The sequence below is a fragment of the Vicia villosa genome, unplaced genomic scaffold (assembly GCF_029867415.1).
Source record: "Vicia villosa cultivar HV-30 ecotype Madison, WI unplaced genomic scaffold, Vvil1.0 ctg.000262F_1_1_1, whole genome shotgun sequence".
NCBI lineage: Eukaryota > Viridiplantae > Streptophyta > Magnoliopsida > Fabales > Fabaceae > Vicia > Vicia villosa.
The window spans coordinates 191,511-212,137 of NW_026705111.1; the positions used below are offsets into that span (position 1 = coordinate 191,511).

Sequence of the window (20,627 nt, forward strand, 5' to 3'; positions counted from 1 at the left end):
TCACATTGGACATTTGGATTGTACCAAAGAGGAAATAGAAACTTCATGGATCTAGTCTCTCTAGGAGTTATTGACAAAGTTTGGACTAGATAAGACCATAATTGAATGTATGTCATAAGAATTGGGTTGAACTGGTGAGTTTCTCCTTCTTGGTTATTTGGATGCCTCTGCTAATTCTGACGCTGATGTTGATTGTTTGGATTCCAAGCCTGCTGGTTCTAACATCGACGCTGATGCGGAATCTTAGCCTACTGGTTATGTGGTATAGGCCACGATTATTGGTCCCAAGGACCGGGAAGTGATTGTTGGCATTGAATAGCTGCTGCATACGGATATTGATAATAAGGCATCGAAGACGGAGCTTATGGAGCTTGGTGAGTTTCTCAAATTGCATCAATTTCACTCTCCCCTTCCCCCTAGAAATCCCTAAGGGATTCCTTAAGGCACTCTAGATTTTCCCGCTTTTGAGGCTGCTCTCGATGCGTTCTCTAACTATTACTAGGTTGGAGAAGCCTGATGATACACTGCCTATCATTTTTTCATAATATTAACCTTGTAGGGTGCCCATAAACATGCATACCAAATCCCTATCCAGTAATGGTGGTTGCACTTTGAATTACTCATTACTCTTTTGAGTGAGGTTTTGTAACTGAGTACAGTTTGGAGACATATCGGTGTTATATTGGTAATGTTTCAGGAATGACTTAGCTAATCCCTCTATGTGTGTACATGGCTTCGCTCTATTCGCATATACCATTCTAGTGACACACCACTGATATTATCTTGAAAAAAGTGGATGAGAAATTTGTCGTTGCTAGAGTACGCTACCATCTTCCGGCAATACATCGATAAATGAGTCTTTGGACAACTAACCCCTTTGTACTTCTCGAAATCTGGCATCTTGAACTTTAGAGGAATTACCATGTCTAGAACCAAGCACATATCAAAAGCATTAAGCCGATGGGTATCATGCCCCTTTATGGCGCTAAGCATCTCTTCCAGCATGCGGTATCTTTCGGTATCCTCAACATCTTGTGACTCTATAGTATTCACAATCGGGCTTTCCCTTTAGGGATTTGACATGGAGAATGCAAACTGATGATACTCAATAGCATCATGAGATGATGTATGTTCATCTCGGACAGTGGCATATTCTTGTATAACATGGTTCTCAATTAAGATTACTATAGGCTGAAGTTGAGCAAGACCGTTTACTTGAGGTGTAATGATGTCCTCAATTGCGTCTTATTGAAAGTTGTCCTCCCTCTTTGCCATAGCTAGTAGTTGATCCATCTTACCTTTCATCAAGTCAACATCTTCTCTTAACGCATTATGGCTTCGTTCTAAATTGTCCATGGTCCTTCGTGAGCTACTTTGAGTTCGTTATGAGTGTCGGAGATCATCTTTCTAGTTATGGACAATGGTATGATGATTTTTTTTGTTAACACACATGATGGATGCAGATGCATGAGTTTTGTATATGCTGAAAGATTTTATTGGAAGTGCAAAGTCATGCCATGGATGCAATGCGATGTATGTGTGGGCTTAGGAAGCCATGGATTCAAAATAGTATGAGTAAAAATAGAACAACCTATAAGGTATGCCTCTTATAATGGGATAGTTCTAAAGTTTTCCACCCAACCCCTACAAAGGACGACTCTAAGATTTTCATGGATATTTAAGAACAAACCCAAGGTCATGGACCACAGATGAAACTTCATCAAGAGATCGGGCTTAGCTATTTCATGATGAAATCCCAAAGAGTTCCCTTAGGCAGAGCCTTTGTATAAACCTAGTAAGATGTTCATCTTCATCTCCTTCTAATTTTAGAAATTCACCACACAAACATAACCAAAGAGAAATATAGGAATAAAATCTTTGATACTTATATGTATTCCTATACAGTGAGCATACAAGAACATTGGTTTCAAAAAGGAATCAATTGGCGTACATGTGATGAATGTCGAAACTCCACGCACATACGCGAAATGTAGCCAATAATGTGGAGGATAATCTAGGCAAAGGAAATTAAGCTTGATATGAGAAGTGCTAGTAGAAAGTGGATGTTCCTCGAGGCTAACTGTCTCTTGAAGTATACATGGTATGTATGAGTGAGTGTATCGATATTCATACATTGCATGAGGTAGATTATGCCTCGATACCCTTTATCTTATCTGTTAATACGTTAATACGCGAGTGCTAGAATCTAGTAGAAATTTTAGTAGTTCTAGAATCTAACAGATACAAAACACGAAAGTAAAATTAAATAATGTGACCATCAATCCTATTTTTAAAACCCTGATCACGATTCTAATTACATTTTGGTTTATATATAATAAAATTAATTGATAATGGAAAGTGTATATTTCTTCTAAATGACAAGCGTTACATTGATTCAACCTCCACTATAGCCCATTAATTAAATCACATTAAAAGATTTTCATTCGGACCAATTTATGAACGACTAGTCCATCCCATCGATATTAAAAAAATAAAAACATTTCCAGAAAGTGTAACACAACTGCGTAACACACAAGCACCAGCACCAGCACCAGCACCAGCAGCGTTATAAAACCGATGAACAGAAAAGCACACCACCTCGAAAGAAAAAGCATAAACCCATTCAAACCCCAACCTGACTTGTGTTGACGAAACCCGAATCCCTCACCACCGTTCCTCTCAGTTGCAGCACCAACAATGGCAGACAGTGTCAACAATGTCGCTCAAGCCATTTCCACCGCCCTCAACTGGTCTTCTACTCCTCACGCTCGTCAAGCCGCTCTCTCTTTTCTCGATTCCGTAATTTCCTCTTTCCGAACTCATTTTCAGGGTTTATCAATTGCGTTTTGCGTATTTCAATCAACGTTTGTTTTTACTGATTACTTGAAGCTTTTTACCCTAGTGACTGTAAAACACATACCTAATTGCTGTATTATGTATTCATCATGACTGTAACCGTTGTTGATTGCTCATTGTTCATTCACATTCACATCAATTTGTACTACTAGAAGATACACCTTCTCAAATTTCCAAGCTGATTGTGGTTATGTAGTATTTACTGTAACAATTGTCAAATGATTTATAATTTTTGCAGAATTAAAATTTAAGCTATAAGTTTTTTTTTCCTACTATTGATGATAATGACCTAATTGACCTAATTTGTGCAGTTTAATCACTTGCTATCAATCAATCAATCATACTGTTCCTATACTATAGTATTTGATGTTATGTGATATGGTTTTAACTGCTACTAGTAATTGTTGTAGTTTTACTACTATTGCTACTTTACAGTGATGGTTAATTAATAGTTGAATATCGGCTGAAGACAAATCTATTTAAAATTTCTGCAGTTGAAAGCGAGTGGTGATATACGGACATTAGCAAACACGTTGTTCCTTTTGGTGAAAAAGAATTGGTCGTCTGAAATCCGATTGCATGCTTTTAAGATGTTACAGGTTCGAGTTCTTATGTTGTTACTACTTCCTTTTCTATGAGATTTATCTTGTTTTTTGTTTTGTTTTGACTATATTGGTGTTTTTAGCTATTTATCTTTGTGTCTTATGTGAGGATATATTTGTATACAGCATTTGGTGCGGTTGAGGTGGGAGGAGTTAAGCCCCGAAGAGCACAAGAACTTTGCGAAGCTCTCTGTTGATTTAATGTATGAGATTACAGATCCTTGTGAAGATTGGGCGCTTAAAAGTCAGACAGCTGCTCTTGTTGCTGAGGTTTTCATCACGATGATGTTTACTTTATTTACATAGCTTCTTACTCTGTCACAATTGCAATTTTGCTTGGTATAAACTGTATTTGGTTTGTGGTACTTTCACAGATAGTTAGAAGAGAGGGTATTGATCTATGGCAGGAAATGCTTCCGTCTTTGGTTACTCTATCCAACAAGGGTCCAATACAAGTAAATTTCAAGTTTCCCCCTCTTGTGTCATTTTAATGCTTGGTTTGTCCTATTTCTATACACTTTTTTTAATGATTATAAATTACATACAGGCTGAGTTGGTTTCAATGATGCTGCGGTGGCTTCCTGAGGACATTACAGTTCACAATGAAGACTTAGAAGGTTTGTAGTGTCTTGAGCTTTATCACAAAGGTTTTAGTAAATGGGTCTGGTATATACAAATTGAGAAAGAATCAAACTTGCTTCAACTCTGTTAGGCAATTGAGAAATACAAATTTTCTTGTTGTAATTTTGGGCATCCAATATTTATAAACAAAGCTAGGGCATGGAGCATATTAGTGTGGCTTGTTTATTACATATTTCTCTGAAATGTTTTCTTCTGATACCATGAGTATGTAAGTGAATAGAGAGGAAAAATAGAATACGTAGAGTGAAGAAGAGGTTACTGGATGGTATGGGATGTGCTAACTTGGTGATTATCGGGATCCCTGTCTACATATTATACTAATGAAATAGGTTTTGTACCATAGTACCTAAATTTGTGATTTGGATCGTATCGCATAATTTCACAATTATTTCAGCCCCAACCATCCAGATTTTATACAAAATTGCGGCCAGCCAGGATCAAGTAGGGTTGCCACTCAAGATTGAAATTCCCGTAAAGCGGTGATCTTGAGCAAGCATTGATTCTGGATCTGCCCTACCGTTTACCTAAAAAAAGGGTTTCTGATTTAAAAAACCTGCGATTGAAGGATTGAAGGTTGGTCTCTGCTGCGCTGAAGTTGCTTGCCTCTGGTTGTCTTGCTCGTTCATCTGCTGTGCACAGCCTGCCATGGATGCTGCTTGCTAACCTCCCTCCTCCTCCCCTGTTGCCGTTGGACACGTGAACTTTAGACTCCACTGCCGGAATCCACATATGGCCACTTATTGTGTTTTCTTTTGCTGTGGTTTGTTTAAATTTTAACTAAATCTGGGATTAGGGTTTTTATGGGCCTGTGGTTTGAGGCCTATGATTTGAGCCCGTTTAAGTTTTCGCTTTCGACTAGCGGGAGAAGAGTTAAACTCGTTTAGACCAGAAAAATAGACTATGTGAGATGAAGTAACAAAAGGAATGGGTAAAGTTAATAAAAATAAGTTTTCATACAAGGTGATCTGTGTTTCGAATTTAATTAAACGCTTGTATGATTTAATTTTGTTTTCTTATTTATGGAAAATGTTACTTTATATTGATATAACACTCACACGCATACACGTGCGCGTGCGGCGCGTTTTTTAAATTTATAGGATTCAGCATTAATGTAATGATATATATAACACTCACACGCATGCATACGCGCGTGCGGGTGCGTTTTTTTTTTTTGAATTTATAGGATTTAGCATTAATGTAATGATACAATTTTGACTGCCCTTCCCGATCCTAAATAAAATATTGATTTTGATTAACTTGGCTGTGCTAGTAAGTTACAAAACATGAATTCCGAAGTCGACACTCATAACATGCACTAGCAGAATATTACTGTTTGCACTTGTAAATCATGAATGTGTATTTAATATCAAATAAATTCTATGTATGTGAAATGTTATGTGTCCTTACTTGTAATATTGGTTTTCAGGGGACCGCCGGAGGCTACTTTTGCGCGGGCTAACTCAATCATTGCCTGAAATTTTGCCACTATTATACACTGTATGTATCAGCCGCAAACCTCATTACAAGTTCTTTAGCCGTTAACCTCATTACAAGTTCTTTGCCGCTATTATCGTTAATGTTGTGATGCTTGGTGCAGTTGCTAGAAAGACACTTTGTAGCTGCACTAAATGAAGCAAATAGAAAACAGACCGACATTGCCAAACTGCATGCTGCTGCAGTAACAGCTACTTTAAATGCAGTAATTGCATATGCTGAGTGGGCTCCATTGACTGATCTTTCTAAGTCTGGAATCATTAATGGGTAGGTATCTTACCTTGTTTATCATCTAGCTCAAGATTAGTATATACTCACGCTGGTTTTCTGTTTCTGCTCACCTTGTTTTTCTCTCGACTCCCAACAGTTGCGGTTTCCTACTATCTGCTCCAGACTTCCGTCTTCATGCTTCTGATTTTTTCAAACTTGTTTCTTCGAGGTATGCATTATAGAGCTCTAATGATTGATATATTCAGTGATGATTTTATTTTTCTTTTTTGTTGATGAATAACATCTCTGAAATGTTATTGTAGGAAGAGATCTGTTGATGCATCTGCTTCTGAAATTGACCAAGTTATGAGGGACATCTTTCATTTATTGATGAATATATCTAGGGAGTTTTTGTATAAATCTGGTACTGATCCTGGCTCTATTGATGAGGGTGAATATGAATTTGCTGAATCCGTATGTGAAAGTATGGTGTCACTGGGTTCCTTTAACTTGCAAAGTATTGCTGGAGATAGTGCCATACTTTCACTCTACCTAGAACAGGTAATTAATGTATAGTATAATAATAGTAATACTAAATGTGTAATATTGTGCAGCTTGGGTTAGAAAAGTTTGACTTAAGATGCCATTTATTAATCGTGGTTTTGGTTTCTCTTTGGCAATTTTGTTATAGTTTTCCTTTTAATCTCAATATGATTTATTAATCTTTTTGGCTTCAGTGCTGGTTGAGCTCCATCGGATAGATAATTGCAGGTGATAGAATACCTTAGTTACTCAACAGATCTAGCAAAAAAAATTACATAACTTGTTCGTCAAATGACAAGCTGATTTTCTTTTGTTCAACTCATCTTGCTATTGTATGCTTCGATGAAAAATTTCGCCGTTACAGTTTACTTCAGTTTTACACGATCATGTGCAAATCTTACATTTTGCTAAACCATTACTTTTTTTTTCTTTCCAGATGCTGGGCTTTTTCAAGAATTTCAAGTTTGCAATTCATTTTCAATCCATGCAGTTCTGGCTGGTATGTTGCAGTTGTACCGAAGTACTGTCTGGTGGTGTTTTTTTTTTTTGCATCATAATGTCATATCTTCCATTTCTTGCTTCAAATGTTTACTTGCAGGCGTTAATGAGGGATTTACTGTCAAAGCCCAAAACTTCTCACTCAGCTGCTGACAGTTCGGCTGTTAGTGGCTCAGGTTCTGAGAATGCAAAGAAGAAGACTCTAAGCCTTGTGAATGATGATTTTTGTGGTGCAATGTTGGACACTTCTTTCCCTCGCATGCTCAAAAAAGAGAAAATTCTTCCTGGAACTGCACTTTCCTTAGGGGCATTGGAGTTGTGGAGTGATGAATTTGAGGATAAGGCAAAATTTGGCCAGTATCGTTCTAGGCTGGTATGAACAGGCATATATAAAGTTACACATTATTGTCATTGTGTAAACTATTATTCCCTTTTTATTACAGAAATAATTTCTGTAATGGGACATCTTTTAGGAAGGTTTTGGAGGGCTAGGATAGATCTTTATATATATTTAAGATTTAAAAATAAAATAAAATAAAATAAAAGAATACCATATTATATGATCATATAACAGTTCAATATAAGAGACTGTTTGTGTAATTCACCATTTGAGTGTATAGAATGGAAGTTAATATGCAAACACTCTCCCTACTCTCTTTATAGAAGTAAAAGGATAGGAGCCTGCTGTAAGTTGTAACTATAGCTGCATAGAGCTATGAAATAACAACAAAACTTATTTCGCTTCTGTTTTATTTTAAATTTGAATTAACCTTTTTGAAATATCTTTTTACTGATGAGTGGTTTCTAAAAACAGTTGGAGCTGATTAAATTTGTTGCTTCGTACAAACCCCTGATAGCAGCTGCTAAAGCTTCTGAAAGAGTTGATACAATAATTAAGAGTTTCTTGGTTTCACCCGCGCCAAATCAGGTTTCAATTCCTTTTATTTTATTTTACAATTTGATTTTAGTCTCTAAAAATGCCAGCTTCACCACCACTTCCTGCCTATGTGTTGATTGTTGCGGCATCTGCTTTTCTCATTGTAGGACTTAGCTGTGGTGGAAAGCATGCAGTTGGCTTTAGAGAATGTTGTAAATGCTGTTTTTGACAGATCCAGTGATATTGCCGAGGCGAATGCTGAAGTGCAGTTTGCTTTATGTCGAACATTTGAAGGTTATTTTAATTAATTTTCCATATTTTGCTGTTTTGGAGCTTTTCTAGCTGGACCTTTGTAATAATTCTGGTTGTTGTGTCTTGAAGGTTTGCTCCAACAATTTATTTCCTTGAAATGGACGGAGCCTGCACTTGTGGAAGTACTTGTTCACTATTTGGATGCAATGGGCCTCTTTTTGAAGTATTTCCCGGATGCAGCTGGCAGTGTTATCAATAAACTATTTGAACTTCTAACATCCCTTCCTTTTGAAATTAAGGTTCCCTAAACAACCCTTTTTCATTCTTACTTCCAACTATTGAGAAATTATTTAGCAAGTAAAAGTTATATATTATTTTTGTAGGATACATCAACATCAAGTGCTCGGCATGCAAGGTTGCAGATCTGTACGTCATTTATTCGGATAGCAAAAGCTGCTGACAAAAGTATCTTGCCTCATATGAAGGTGCATTTATTAAAACATCCATCACTGAACAATCACAATTAGCTGGTTATATTCACAGAATTTTATACTGGATGAGACAGTTTGTTTAGCTATATAACTAACCTTGATCTAGTAATAGATTAAATATTTTTTAAGCCAGTTTTGAAAGTGTCCCGCTTAGAATGTAATTTGGGAGAAGATTGCGTATATTTACCTTTAACTTGTATGTAGGGCATTGCTGATACCATTGCTTGTTTGCAAAGGGAAGGTCGTTTGCTTCAGGGAGAGCATAATCTTATAGGCGAAGCTTTTCTTGTTATGGCTTCTTCTGCTGGGTAACTATCAAAGAGAACAGATGATTTTGTTGATAATTTGTTTTTGTTATATACTATGTTAACTATTTTATTAAACCTTATATCCCTTGTTATCTCTTAATTTGACACAGGATTCAACAGCAGCAAGAAGTTTTAAAGTGGCTACTAGAACCTTTGAGCCAGAAGTGGACACAACAGGAGTGGCAGGATAGATATTTGTCTAGTCCACATGGTTTGGTTCAGTTGTGCTCAGAAGCACCGGTTATGTGGTCAATTTTTCACACAGTTACATTCTTTGAGAGGGCGCTTAAGAGAAGTGGGATGAAGAAAGCTCAAGGGAATTTAGAAAACAGCTCAACATCAGATTCGACTCCTTTGAATCCAATGGTCTCTCACGTATCATGGATGCTAAATCCTCTCTTGAAAGTATGCATACTTCCCTGATGAGGCTGTGCACATGTGTTTTCTCTAGTATTTTAAATCAAAATGGTTGCTTTGTTTTCAATCTCGTACTTTAACAACATACTCCCTCAATTCCTTATTATAAGCAAAATTTAGCTTTTTAGATTCATTGAATAAATGATGTATCTAGTCTATATATAGTCTAAATACTTCATTTATTGAATGAATCTAAAAAGTTAAATTTGCTTATAAAAGAGAATGGAGGGTGTAGTTCTTTCCGTGAACCAACTATCCTAGAAGCTTAAGTTATTTGGTGAAGACATGTGATTTTTTTTAATCTTATATGTATAACATGTCCCCTTGCTCAAGGGCCCTTTGGGCATGAAGAGCTCACTCCTATATGTTGAAATTGAACTTTTAATTAAAATAATGGGGGTAGCTACACTTGAATTCTAGACAACTTGATCACAGAGGCTTTTATACAAAGGCATTAATCATTTCAAAAATTTAAACTGTTACGTGAAGACACTAGAATGGTTTTATATTTTATTTCTTACAGTTATTAATAATTTAGTATGTTTTTAATTTCCAGCTACTTCGAGGCTTACATTCTCTTTGGTCTCCATCTATAAGTCAAACTTTACCTGGAGAGATCAAATCTGCTATGGCCATGAGTGATGTTGAGAGATTCAGTCTTCTTGGAGAAGAGAACCCTAAATTGCAAAAGAACCCTAAGGATGTACATGGTGAACCAAATGAATCGGATATACGAAATTGGTTTAAAGGCATCAGAGACAGTGGGTAAGCATGCATATCCCATTTTTATTTCTTATCTACATCTTATAATCTCTTCCTCAATTTTTTTGGCACCAAATATCAATAAAGACCAAATAAAATTCCTAGTTAAAAATAAAAATATTCTGCATCTATGACATCTTTGTTGTACTTTATTTACGTCTTAGTACATTACTAAATGCTTGGTGTATATGAATAGGTATAATGTGTTGGGCTTGTCAACAACCATTGGGGATTCATTTTTCAAAAATTTGGATGTACACTCCGTTGTTATTGCCTTGATGGAGAATATACAATCAATGGAGTTCAGGCATTTGAGGCAGCTTGTTCATTCCATTTTGATTCCTTTGGTTAAACATTGTCCTGTGGATATGAGGGAGATTTGGCTTGAAAAGCTTCTGCATCCATTATTTGTTCATGCTCAACAAGCTCTTAGCCATTCCTGGTCTGGCCTTCTGCAAGATGGTAGAGCAAAGGTTCCTGATATTCATGGCATTCTTAGTGGATCAGACCTGAAAGTAGAAGTGATGGAGGAAACACTTTTGAGGGATCTCACCCGTGAAATGTGTTCACTTCTCTCTGCGATTGCTTCTCCTCCTCTGAATACAGGAATCCCTTCTTTGGAACAGTCTGGGCATATTATTCGTTTCGACATGTCTTCTGTGAAAAGCTTGGATGCAGTTGCATCATGCTCTTTGGTTGGGTACGCATTTTACTTGTTATGAAACATGCTTCATCTGTAGCTGTTCTTTCCCATTTCTAACTTCAGTTTGGAAGCTTTTTTTCTTCTCATTATGTCTTTAAATGTTACAGTTTCCTTCTAAAGCATGAAGCTCTTGCCCTTCCGATATTAAGAATGTGTTTAGAAGTTTTTACATGGACGGATGGTGAAGCTGTGACAAAGATTTCTTCTTTTTGCTCTGCGACGGTAGTTCTTTCGATTGTAACAAACCATACTGAACTCATAGAATTTGTTTCTAGAGATCTTTTTACATCGGTTATTCAAAGTCTATCCCTAGAATCAAATGCGATAATCAGTTCTGATCTGATTGCCATTTGCCGAGAGATATTTGTTTATCTCTGTGATAGACACCCAGCCCCTCGACAGGTTAGTTGTTTTCTGTGGTTTGGTTAGTTTTTTCTTTGTGCATTTAAGTTTTGGAATACACTTGCAAAAAATCCTAGACCATGGATAGGTTTTGTGTTCATATTACTAATACCTGTTCACTCTTTTTTTAGGTTTTGCAGTCTCTCCCCCTTATTACTCCTCGTGATTTACATGCCTTTGAGGAATCTTTATCGAAAACGTCAAGTCCAAAGGAACAAAAGCAGCACATGAAAAGTTTGCTTCTGATGGCAACTGGCAACAAATTAAAAGCACTCGCTGCACAGAAAAGTGTAAACATCATTACAAATGTTTCAAGTAAGCAATGACTTTTCGGTAGTAGTTTCCATATACTGCTATGCTTCTCAGCTGTTTTTCGAACAAATCGATTTTTTGTAGTAATGTTGTTAAAAATCTAACATTTTCTGCTTCCTACGTGCAGTGAGACAACGCAGCCCAGCCAATGCTCCCGAGTCCAATAATGTTAATGATGGGGATGTTGTCGGTTTGGCAGCCATTATCTGATTTTATTTTAAGCTCATGGAAGGTTTTGTGTACAGGAGTGAGCTCATATCGAGAAGATTTAGCATATTATTTACCAACATGGTGCAAGGTCTTTTCCCTTGCAGCCTTAACAAATGAGAAATCGGGTGGGAGTACAAATATTTGCATGTTCTTCCTCTGCTCTTAGCAGCATGTGAATTAGTTATATACAGAACGCAAATACTCATTTTTTTAATGTTATTGTATAAGCTCCATTAAGCTTAGTAGAACCACAGTTGGCAATGGTTCAAACCTCTGTAACTTAATTTAATATTTTTTAGGATATAGTTCGGCTGTGATTACGAGTCCTTTCAATTAATTTCAGAGGAAATGGTTAGATACACATAAGTATTCTTGATTGGAATTACAGAGAATTGGGTAAATACGTTTTGATTGGTGTTATTGATTGGATACACTTTCTTGCATTTTTTGTTTTATTTTTAAGATTTTAGTTTATATAAGACCATCCACACCTTACAATTCCATTTTACAAATCGATTTTGTAGGAATTTGACTTAAATTATGAGATGATGTTAGGGTATGATCTAATCCTATTTTGTAGGAGTTAACTGAACTTGAACTCAACTTAAATTCTAACATGATGTTAGTATAAGATCTAATACTAAGATTTTATTCTTTTACAAAAAAGAATTAATTAAATAATAGAATAAAAATACTGAATTATTTTTATTGAATGTGTTATTTTTGTAAGTGTTGACTTGCCTATTTTGTTGTCCATATTTAGAGTTGTAGAGCAGTCACATGCCAATGCCAATCAATTTGGTGGTATAAATGACTTTCATGTTAGAAATGAATGACTTCATGTTAGAAATGAAATGATTAGTTAAGAATTGAGAGGAATTGTTGGCTTGGAATTGGTAAAAAAAAGAAGCATGAATATGAGATACTGTTTGAAGATGTAATTTTGAAGTCTCATATTATAGGGATACTATACTTTAGTAATGCTTATATAAGGTAGGTTTATGCTTATATAAGGTAGGTTTGTTTCTTGGAGTGTGTCTCAAAAAGTACTTATATAAAAGGTAGGTTTGTTTCTTGGAGTGTGTCTCAAAAAGTACGCAATTTTTTAAAAAGTGACAAGTGCGTTTATTACAAAATTCGAAAATAGCATTTGTGCTATCGTATGTCTCTATGTAGATGACTTACTCATATTTTAATCAAACATTTAGGTTGTAAATGACGTGAAATTATTATTGTGCAACAACTTTGATATGAAAGACTTGGGAGGAGCGAAAATGATTCTTGGAATCACGATCACGAGATCCAAGAAGGAAATATCTTTGGATCAGTCTCACGATGTTTTCACACCATACGATTCTAGTGTTAAACTATTTAAGAACACTGGTGATAATGCTAGACAAACTGAGTATGAGAGCATCACTGACAGTCTTAGGTAATATGTCATAGGATTGTTGTGCAGGTCTATTAATAAATCGAATAATGAACATTAACAAACCATTGAGAGAGTGATGTGATACCTTAAAAAGATCATGAATTTTAGTTTACATGATTAGATATTTCCTTATGTACTTTAAGGATACAACAAAACATATTAGAACACATTGTCAAATGAATCCAAAGCAACTAATGGCTATACATTCAATATCAAAGAAATAAACCTACCTTATCTTGGAAATTAAAGAAATAAATTATCTTGACTCAGTCTACAATTGAGTCTAAAATGATAGCATTAACAACTGCTAGTGAAGAAGCAAATTGGTTAAGATGCTTGTTAGCTAAATTCCTTTGTGGGAAAAACCTATGTTAGATGTGTCAATCCATTGTGATAGTATCACGACTATTTCAGAAATTAAGAACATTTATTATAATGGTTAGAGACCTAAAATAATAAGAATCCACAACACTATTAGAGAACATATCGCTAAAGGAGTTTAAGAGTGACACATGTATGCATTGATAAAAACTTAACAGATCTTTTGACGAAATGACTAGATAGAGAGAAAATTCATAATATATCCTATAGAATAAGACTAATTCCTGAAGACAATTGAGTTGGTCACGATGGTAACCTGATCTAAAAGATAGGAGATCCCAAGAATCAAGTTCAATGGACGACACAAAGTTTTGAGCAACATGAGATAATCAAACTAGTATAAATAAGAAAAACATGAACCCTGAAGCGATAAGAGGATGGAATAATAGAAAATCTTAACGAGACCTATATTTTATATGAGTGGAGTACCTATCTACATGAGTATTCTAAAAATATTATTGTGTGTGATTCTGGAACTTAGGCTGGTTCCTATAAAATTTTAATACAAAACTCCCAGAGCCTTCACTAAACTAGGATAGACGTCCAGGACCATTAAAGCACATGCTTATAGAATACACCATAAAAAATGTTGTGCGTGAATTTGATGTAAAAGATAGAGTTCAAGACAATGTGTCACTCTTGGTGAATCAGAATCATACTTTCTATGCAATAGTTCAAGTTCTAGAGACATCTATTTATACATAATTTTAGACGTTACTTTAGAAACACTTTTTTATATTCAAGTGGGGGTGGGGGGGGGGGGGGGGGGGGGGGGGGGGGGGGGGGGTTGTTGGAAATTAGAAGGAATTGTTGACTTGAAGTTGGTAAAAAATAAGAATGAATATGAGATAGTGTACGAAGAAGTGAATTTGAAAAAGTTCATTGAAATCTCACATTAGAGGGATACTTCACTTTATCAATGTTGTAGGTTGCCTCTTGGGGTGTGCCCCAAGGATACACAATTTTGTGAAAGGGTAAATCAGAATCATAAATCACCACAAGCGTGCCCACCTCCGCTGCTGTCCGACCTGCCAGCTTAACACTATTCAATTAGGTCGGGTTTTGGCTTGAGTGATATATTAATTTTTGGTACACAAAATGAAAAAAATAATTAATTAATCTAATTAATGTGTTGTTCCTTAATAGTAACCCTAATTATTGACTAATTTGTCTTTTCTTCTACGTTCTCACGTTTTCCTTACCGACCAAGACTTCCCCATCAATTACTTAGGAAGAATTGGCCAGTTCCCACATTCCCACTCTGCTTCCCTTTCTTTTTATTCACCCGATTTCAATTTCCCCTATAAATAGAGGCATTTCCACCTCATATTTTGCACTCCAGATTCTGAATCAAATTAAAATCTTTCTCCTATCTCTTGTCTATGTTCATATCTTTATTTTTCTTTTATGTACTTTATTTTTGAGTGGCTGCTTTGTGACATATACGACTTATATTCGCCCGATAATATGAGTTGCATTCATACCATAATTGACGGGTCTATATGGCATCAGATGATGTATTTCTTGATCGATTACCTACTGTGAAGTAGTAATCGTACAATTTAACTAGGCAGTTTTATCCGAAAATATTGTGGTTGATAATATGCCTTACACAATTTTGGACAATGCAACGAAACATCTTAAAAAGAACAACCTAGTATGGAATTCGACCTGATAATTTCTCCAGTAGCAATTTTTCAAATCTAAAAATGACACCCACTTAATATATTATATTTTCTTACTTTTCAATTATTTAAACAGTTCAACTATATTTTTCAAATACTCATACCACACAAATTTAACACTATACTTCAAATTTATATTTTATATTAATATATAAATATATAATCAAAACAAATTAAAAAGAAAATAACATATATTTAAAATAAATCAAAATATTAAAAAAAAAAGTAAATTAAAAATATATTAAGCAATACAATATATGATTACACAAATAAGTTATATAAAAATACATTAAAAATGTCCATAAACGTTAAAATAAACTACTAACAAAAAAATATACTAAAGATTTAAAAGATTATTTAGTCGTGGTTAATCTCATGCCTAAAAGGTTTTTATATATGTTTTACCAAGTCTTGTTGAAAATGTTGATGAATTTGCTTACGAACATGATGCCTTCTACGTGTAAACTCTTGAAAATCATCATTAAAATTGCTTATTGGTGCAGTCAGGTCATTTATTTTTCAGATGATCAGAATAATAATTAGAATTGCCACCATATGTGACACATTCAACTTCAACAATTATGTTGTGCAATATTATGTGTCTATCCATTATATGCTTAAATGCATTCAAGTGCCAAGGTCGGGACGGGTTATGTACAATTGTAAATCGGGATTGGGAAATTTCAAATGACCATTTAATATACTTTCTCGCACATTCTTGATGTTGGACAAACAATATTCTCTTATCCTCTTGTGGCATTGGGATATTTTTCACAAATGTGGTCCGTTCAGAATAAATACCATGTCAAAAATAATAACTCATGTTGTATTCAATATCATTGACTGAATAATAGACCTTAGAAGCTTGCTCTTGCATAACATAGTTAAAGACATCAGATTTGTGCAACACATTGATATTGTTGTTTGAACCTACTACTTCAAAGAATGTGTGCTGAATCCAATGTGATCGCCTCGAACATAAAGTTCTTGTTTCAATAATTTAAAAATAAGAAATTATAACTAACAAATTAAATTGGTTATGAAGACGTGGACTTTTTTAGTATTTTAAAAGTTCAATTCATAAAGTATATAAGTAATCAATTAAACATGTGATATTTGATAAAAGCCTTAGACTTCCGAATTTAGAAAAACAATATTCATTTCTTATAGCAATATGTAGTTATTGAAACTCAATTGATAACTCTGCAAGGACTTCTACTATAGATATGTGGATTTGAATCCGTGATATCTTACTAAACTCTGCCAAAAAAGAAGAAGAAAAAGGAACTCTATTGTTTGCTATTTTATGTTTTGGTCAACTTTTTAAAATAAAAGGTATATTTAGTGTGTTTTAAATTAGGCCAGAATTGGGATCTTAGTCAAATTGGTCCCTTCAATTTTAAGTTTGGAGTTTAAATTTAAATTTAAAAATTTCACTTGCGTGAAAGTGTGAGAGAATTAATCAAAGTTGGTGTGGGGTTTGATTTGAGAGATTCAAGCTAACGACACTAATCCTTGTATTTTTTAACATGTGGGTTTGTAATATTTGCGATTCACAGTGTTTATATGATTTTAGTGTATATGTGGTTATGTCAAATGTGATTTGGTGAAGTTGTTTATGTTCAAGTTCAGTTATTCTTAATGCATGTGTATAGGGTTGTTATCGGTCCGGTCTGGATATTTACTATCCCAAGAACTGGACCGAAACAGTAATCGGGTAAGTCCGGACCGGCTCGAAACAGTGATGGATATTTTTTTTGACCGAAACTGAACTATTATTTTGGATATCCGACAAAAGTATCCAATAAATATCCAATATAATATCCATTTTTGATATCGGATAAAAAATTATCCATTCCCGGACCGAATAACATTTCGCCCGATCCATTGATCCGGTTCCACCGGTCTGATTTCCGGTCCGGTTCTCGGATCCAGAGGTCCAAAAACAGCCCTACATGTGTATGCTTGTTTCAATAATATTTGGAGCAATTTTTATTGAAAATGCTGTAATGAAAGTGGTTAGTGTTGGTAACTATAATTTCACTTCGTACAAAATTAATGTATAGTTGACGACAACCATCTAATCACATTTCTACCTTTGTCCAGAATCCACAATTACCTGCATAACAGGCTTTCGTGTATCTGCAAACTCCAACATCAATAATGAAGATGCCTTATGATTTTTATATTAATCTTTGTTATTGTTTCGACAAACTCCTGCACAACTCTTGTTTATTTTTTAATTTGGAATAATAAGTATATATAATCAAAATAAATAATACTACTATTATTCAATAGAGTTTTTTCTCTCTATCAATCTCCCGCTTTTTTAATTGCACAAAACTCGTGAAGTTATACACAGTAGTTGTTTTTACTTGATTTTGATTTAAATTTAAATTCATTATGATTTTAGTTTATTTTTTAAATATATAGTAATATAAAATTTTAGAAATGTTGTACACTACACAGACCCCAATTTCTTGCGAGTGACACTGATAAAATTATGGATGAATTCTTTTCAAAGGATAAAAAAATATGTTTTATTAAAGCCATATAAATATTCTTAATAGTAAGATCACTAGTACAGAAAATAGTTGTTACATTAGGCGAAAAAGACTTTTTACATCGGTTCTAGGCCCGATGTAAACACAGGCGATGTAAAAAGTCTGAGACATTTTACATCGGGTCAGAGCCCGATGTGAAAGTCATCATACCACATCGGTTGATTTCTTAGGTCTGATGTGAAAAACAATAAAAAAATTTATTAAAAAAAAAAACGCAACCTTTTACATCGGTTTCTGGACGTGGCCGATGTAATAGACTGATTTTCACATCGGTTTAGGGAAAAGGTCCGATGTGAAAAATATTGAAATTTTTTATTTGAAAAACATAAGCCACATTTTACATCGGATATAATTCTGCACCGATGTAATAGATGGCTTTTTACATCCGTTTTAGTAAACACCGATGTAAAATGTTTCTGTTTTAACCTGTAATTTTTTCTGTACCTAATTTTCAATATAAGATTCATATACCACACAGACCAAAGAGGTCGCTATATATTTTTTACTCACAGCACACAGACCAAACAGACCAAATAGCTAAGATGCATATATATATTCGTCAAAATATACAAAAATATATTAATCTAGAATAAACAAGTGTTCAAAATGATAAGAAAGGTTTACACACGATTTTCTACTACAAGATAATTATCTCAAAGAAACATAAAGTACTTTCGCGCACTTGAAAAACCAACACGCATCCACGAGAAACATAAAGTTATCCTTTATATAACTCAAAGAAACATTTTGCCCAACGGAGTCGCAAATCATACAAATCTTCTTGTGTCAATTCTGTAGGATCATCAAATACCTACAATACGTAAATAACAATATAGAGTTATTCTTTGAAAATTCATATTAAGCTGCAAAACGCAAAGTAAATAACAAATTACAGTTATTTTATTACCTGCATCCAAGATTCAGTTATATTGGCAGAGACAATATCCAACATATTTTTCATCACATAGTATCCACAATCAGTATTGTTATGTTGTTTCCTTGACTACAAAATGAAAGACATAATTAATGAATAATTATCATAAAATTAAATATAGAATTATAATTTACATCACACTTACATTGGGCTTAAGCCATGTAATAGCCTTTTTTCTATTGCCATTTGAAATTTGATAAACCTCAAAAGCACTGATTCAAATAAAAATCCATATTCAGCCACATATATATGATATATACTATATTATAACAAAATTCACATAAAAGATAAACTTACGTTGAAATAATTTTCTTCGTGTTTTTATCAACATCCCAATTAAGTGAACAAAAGAAGACCACAGTATTCTCTTTTGGACACAAGACAAATAATTGCCAATGTTCACTATACATGTGTATGGAAATACAAAAGTCAAATAAAATATCTAAGTTATCAAAATTAAAAAATAGAAAACAGAATTTCATAAAAACTTACCCATGAACAAGTGGTAGTAAGTAGCAAAATTTGTTTTGCGACATCAACTTTTCTTGTACGTATTGCCTAACATCTACTAAAGATCTCGGCACATCATCATTATATATACACCTAGCAGAATCCATAATTCCATACACTTCTGATGTGGAATTATCAATACATAGACGATGAATATACCTGAATAATTTTAAAATAAACATTAGATTCAAAGTGATGGAGATATAACCTATTGAAAGTAATAAAAGAAGAAAATGTACTTACGTGCTCCAAACTTGTAAAGTAGACACGTCAAGGCAATGAAAACCCATCAACAACTCTCTGATACACTTAGCTGACATATAAAAATGAATGACACAGTTACAATGACTTAAATCCATTTCCAAGTGGTTGTCAGCCATTTTCACAACCATGAGTAACAATCTCTGAACATCGTCAACTTCAACCTCTTCGGTGCTTCCTTTTGCAGCTGAACAACTTCCTTTTCCGCTTGCTTCGACTAATTCCATTTTTTCAACGCATTTAGCATTATCAGTACTTTGCGACAAACCCATAGACTTAAGTGTCTCCATAAAAGATTGTTCCAACACCTTGCGCTCTTCAATCCACATTTGATCAAAATCAGCTCTAAGTTTTGCTTCCAATTTTGATGAAAGTTGTTCAAGTTGTTCATTCACATCTATGTGTTGTCCTTGACGTGAATAAGACCGTCCAAAGTAAGTGCTTTGTTTATGGTGTTTTCCAACACCACGAACACGACCGCCATGCTCAGATGTTCATTCCATCACTCCATGTTCGTACTCATCACTTAATCGATTAGCTCTCATCCAACTACGATCCATGCCTACAACGTAAACTTAAGAACAACTCAAACATTGGTGAAATTTGTATGAACTCATTTTGTAATATATATATATATATATATATATATATATATATATATATATATATATATATATATATATATATATATATATATATATATATATATATATATATATATATATATATATATATATATATATATATATATATATATATATATATATATATATATATATATATATCAAATAATTGTTATAGCATATGTTATGAGGGACAACACCTTAGGCTCACTAAAGTATTCTTTTAATTAATACTTAGAATCAATTCTAAGTATAGTTTTTATATAATATCAAATAATTGTTATATCATATCTATAACTATATATAAAAAGGGGATAGGGAATTTTGAGCTGGCCTATTTTTCTTCCTTAATTACCCTCAACTTCCATTTACGCATGACTGGATTATTTTTTAAATACCATAACTACCATTTGAAGTATGTAAAATAACAAACAACTAAGTGAATATAATAAATAGTTTGGATGCATGTCTTGGTTTTAACTTTAAAACATAATAAGTGAATAATTGTTGTGTACATGATACATCCATGTTTCAGTAGAGAGACAACACATAAAAACATTAAAATAGCATGCCAATGAACTCATTCATCCCACTTTCTATCATTCTTTAAAAACCAATCTATTTTTGAGTCATAAGGATAAGGATGTTACCAATTGAT

The 20,627-nt window shown here is 34.1% G+C and overlaps 1 protein-coding gene across 1 annotated transcript; it reads left to right on the plus strand.

Annotated features, from left to right (window-relative positions):
• Positions 1-2,457: 2,457 nt before the first annotated feature.
• On the plus strand, positions 2,458-11,999 carry LOC131626124 (protein HASTY 1-like). The gene is made up of 22 exons (XM_058896947.1): positions 2,458-2,799; positions 3,351-3,455; positions 3,585-3,728; positions 3,833-3,913; positions 4,006-4,075; positions 5,527-5,597; positions 5,698-5,861; positions 5,962-6,033; positions 6,128-6,365; positions 6,784-6,846; positions 6,946-7,218; positions 7,660-7,773; positions 7,890-8,016; positions 8,104-8,273; positions 8,358-8,459; positions 8,670-8,773; positions 8,884-9,178; positions 9,747-9,955; positions 10,149-10,652; positions 10,763-11,057; positions 11,189-11,372; positions 11,497-11,999. Exons 1-22 carry the CDS (start codon positions 2,698-2,700, stop codon positions 11,577-11,579), a joined length of 3,570 nt encoding a protein of 1,189 aa, XP_058752930.1. The 5' UTR covers positions 2,458-2,697; the 3' UTR covers positions 11,580-11,999.
• The last annotated feature ends 8,628 nt before the right edge of the window (positions 12,000-20,627 follow it).

What these genes read in the sequence shown, in the direction of transcription:
- LOC131626124 (XM_058896947.1), top strand. Translation starts at nt 2,698, where the DNA reads ATGGCAGACAGTGTCAACAATGTCGCTCAAGCCATTTCCACCGCCCTC. An exon ending in CCAACAAGGGTCCAATACAA is followed by an intron (nt 3,914 to 4,005) that starts GTAAATTTCAAG and finishes AATTACATACAG; the next exon opens with GCTGAGTTGGTTTCAATGAT. An exon ending in GCATCATGCTCTTTGGTTGG is followed by an intron (nt 10,653 to 10,762) that starts GTACGCATTTTA and finishes TAAATGTTACAG; the next exon opens with TTTCCTTCTAAAGCATGAAG.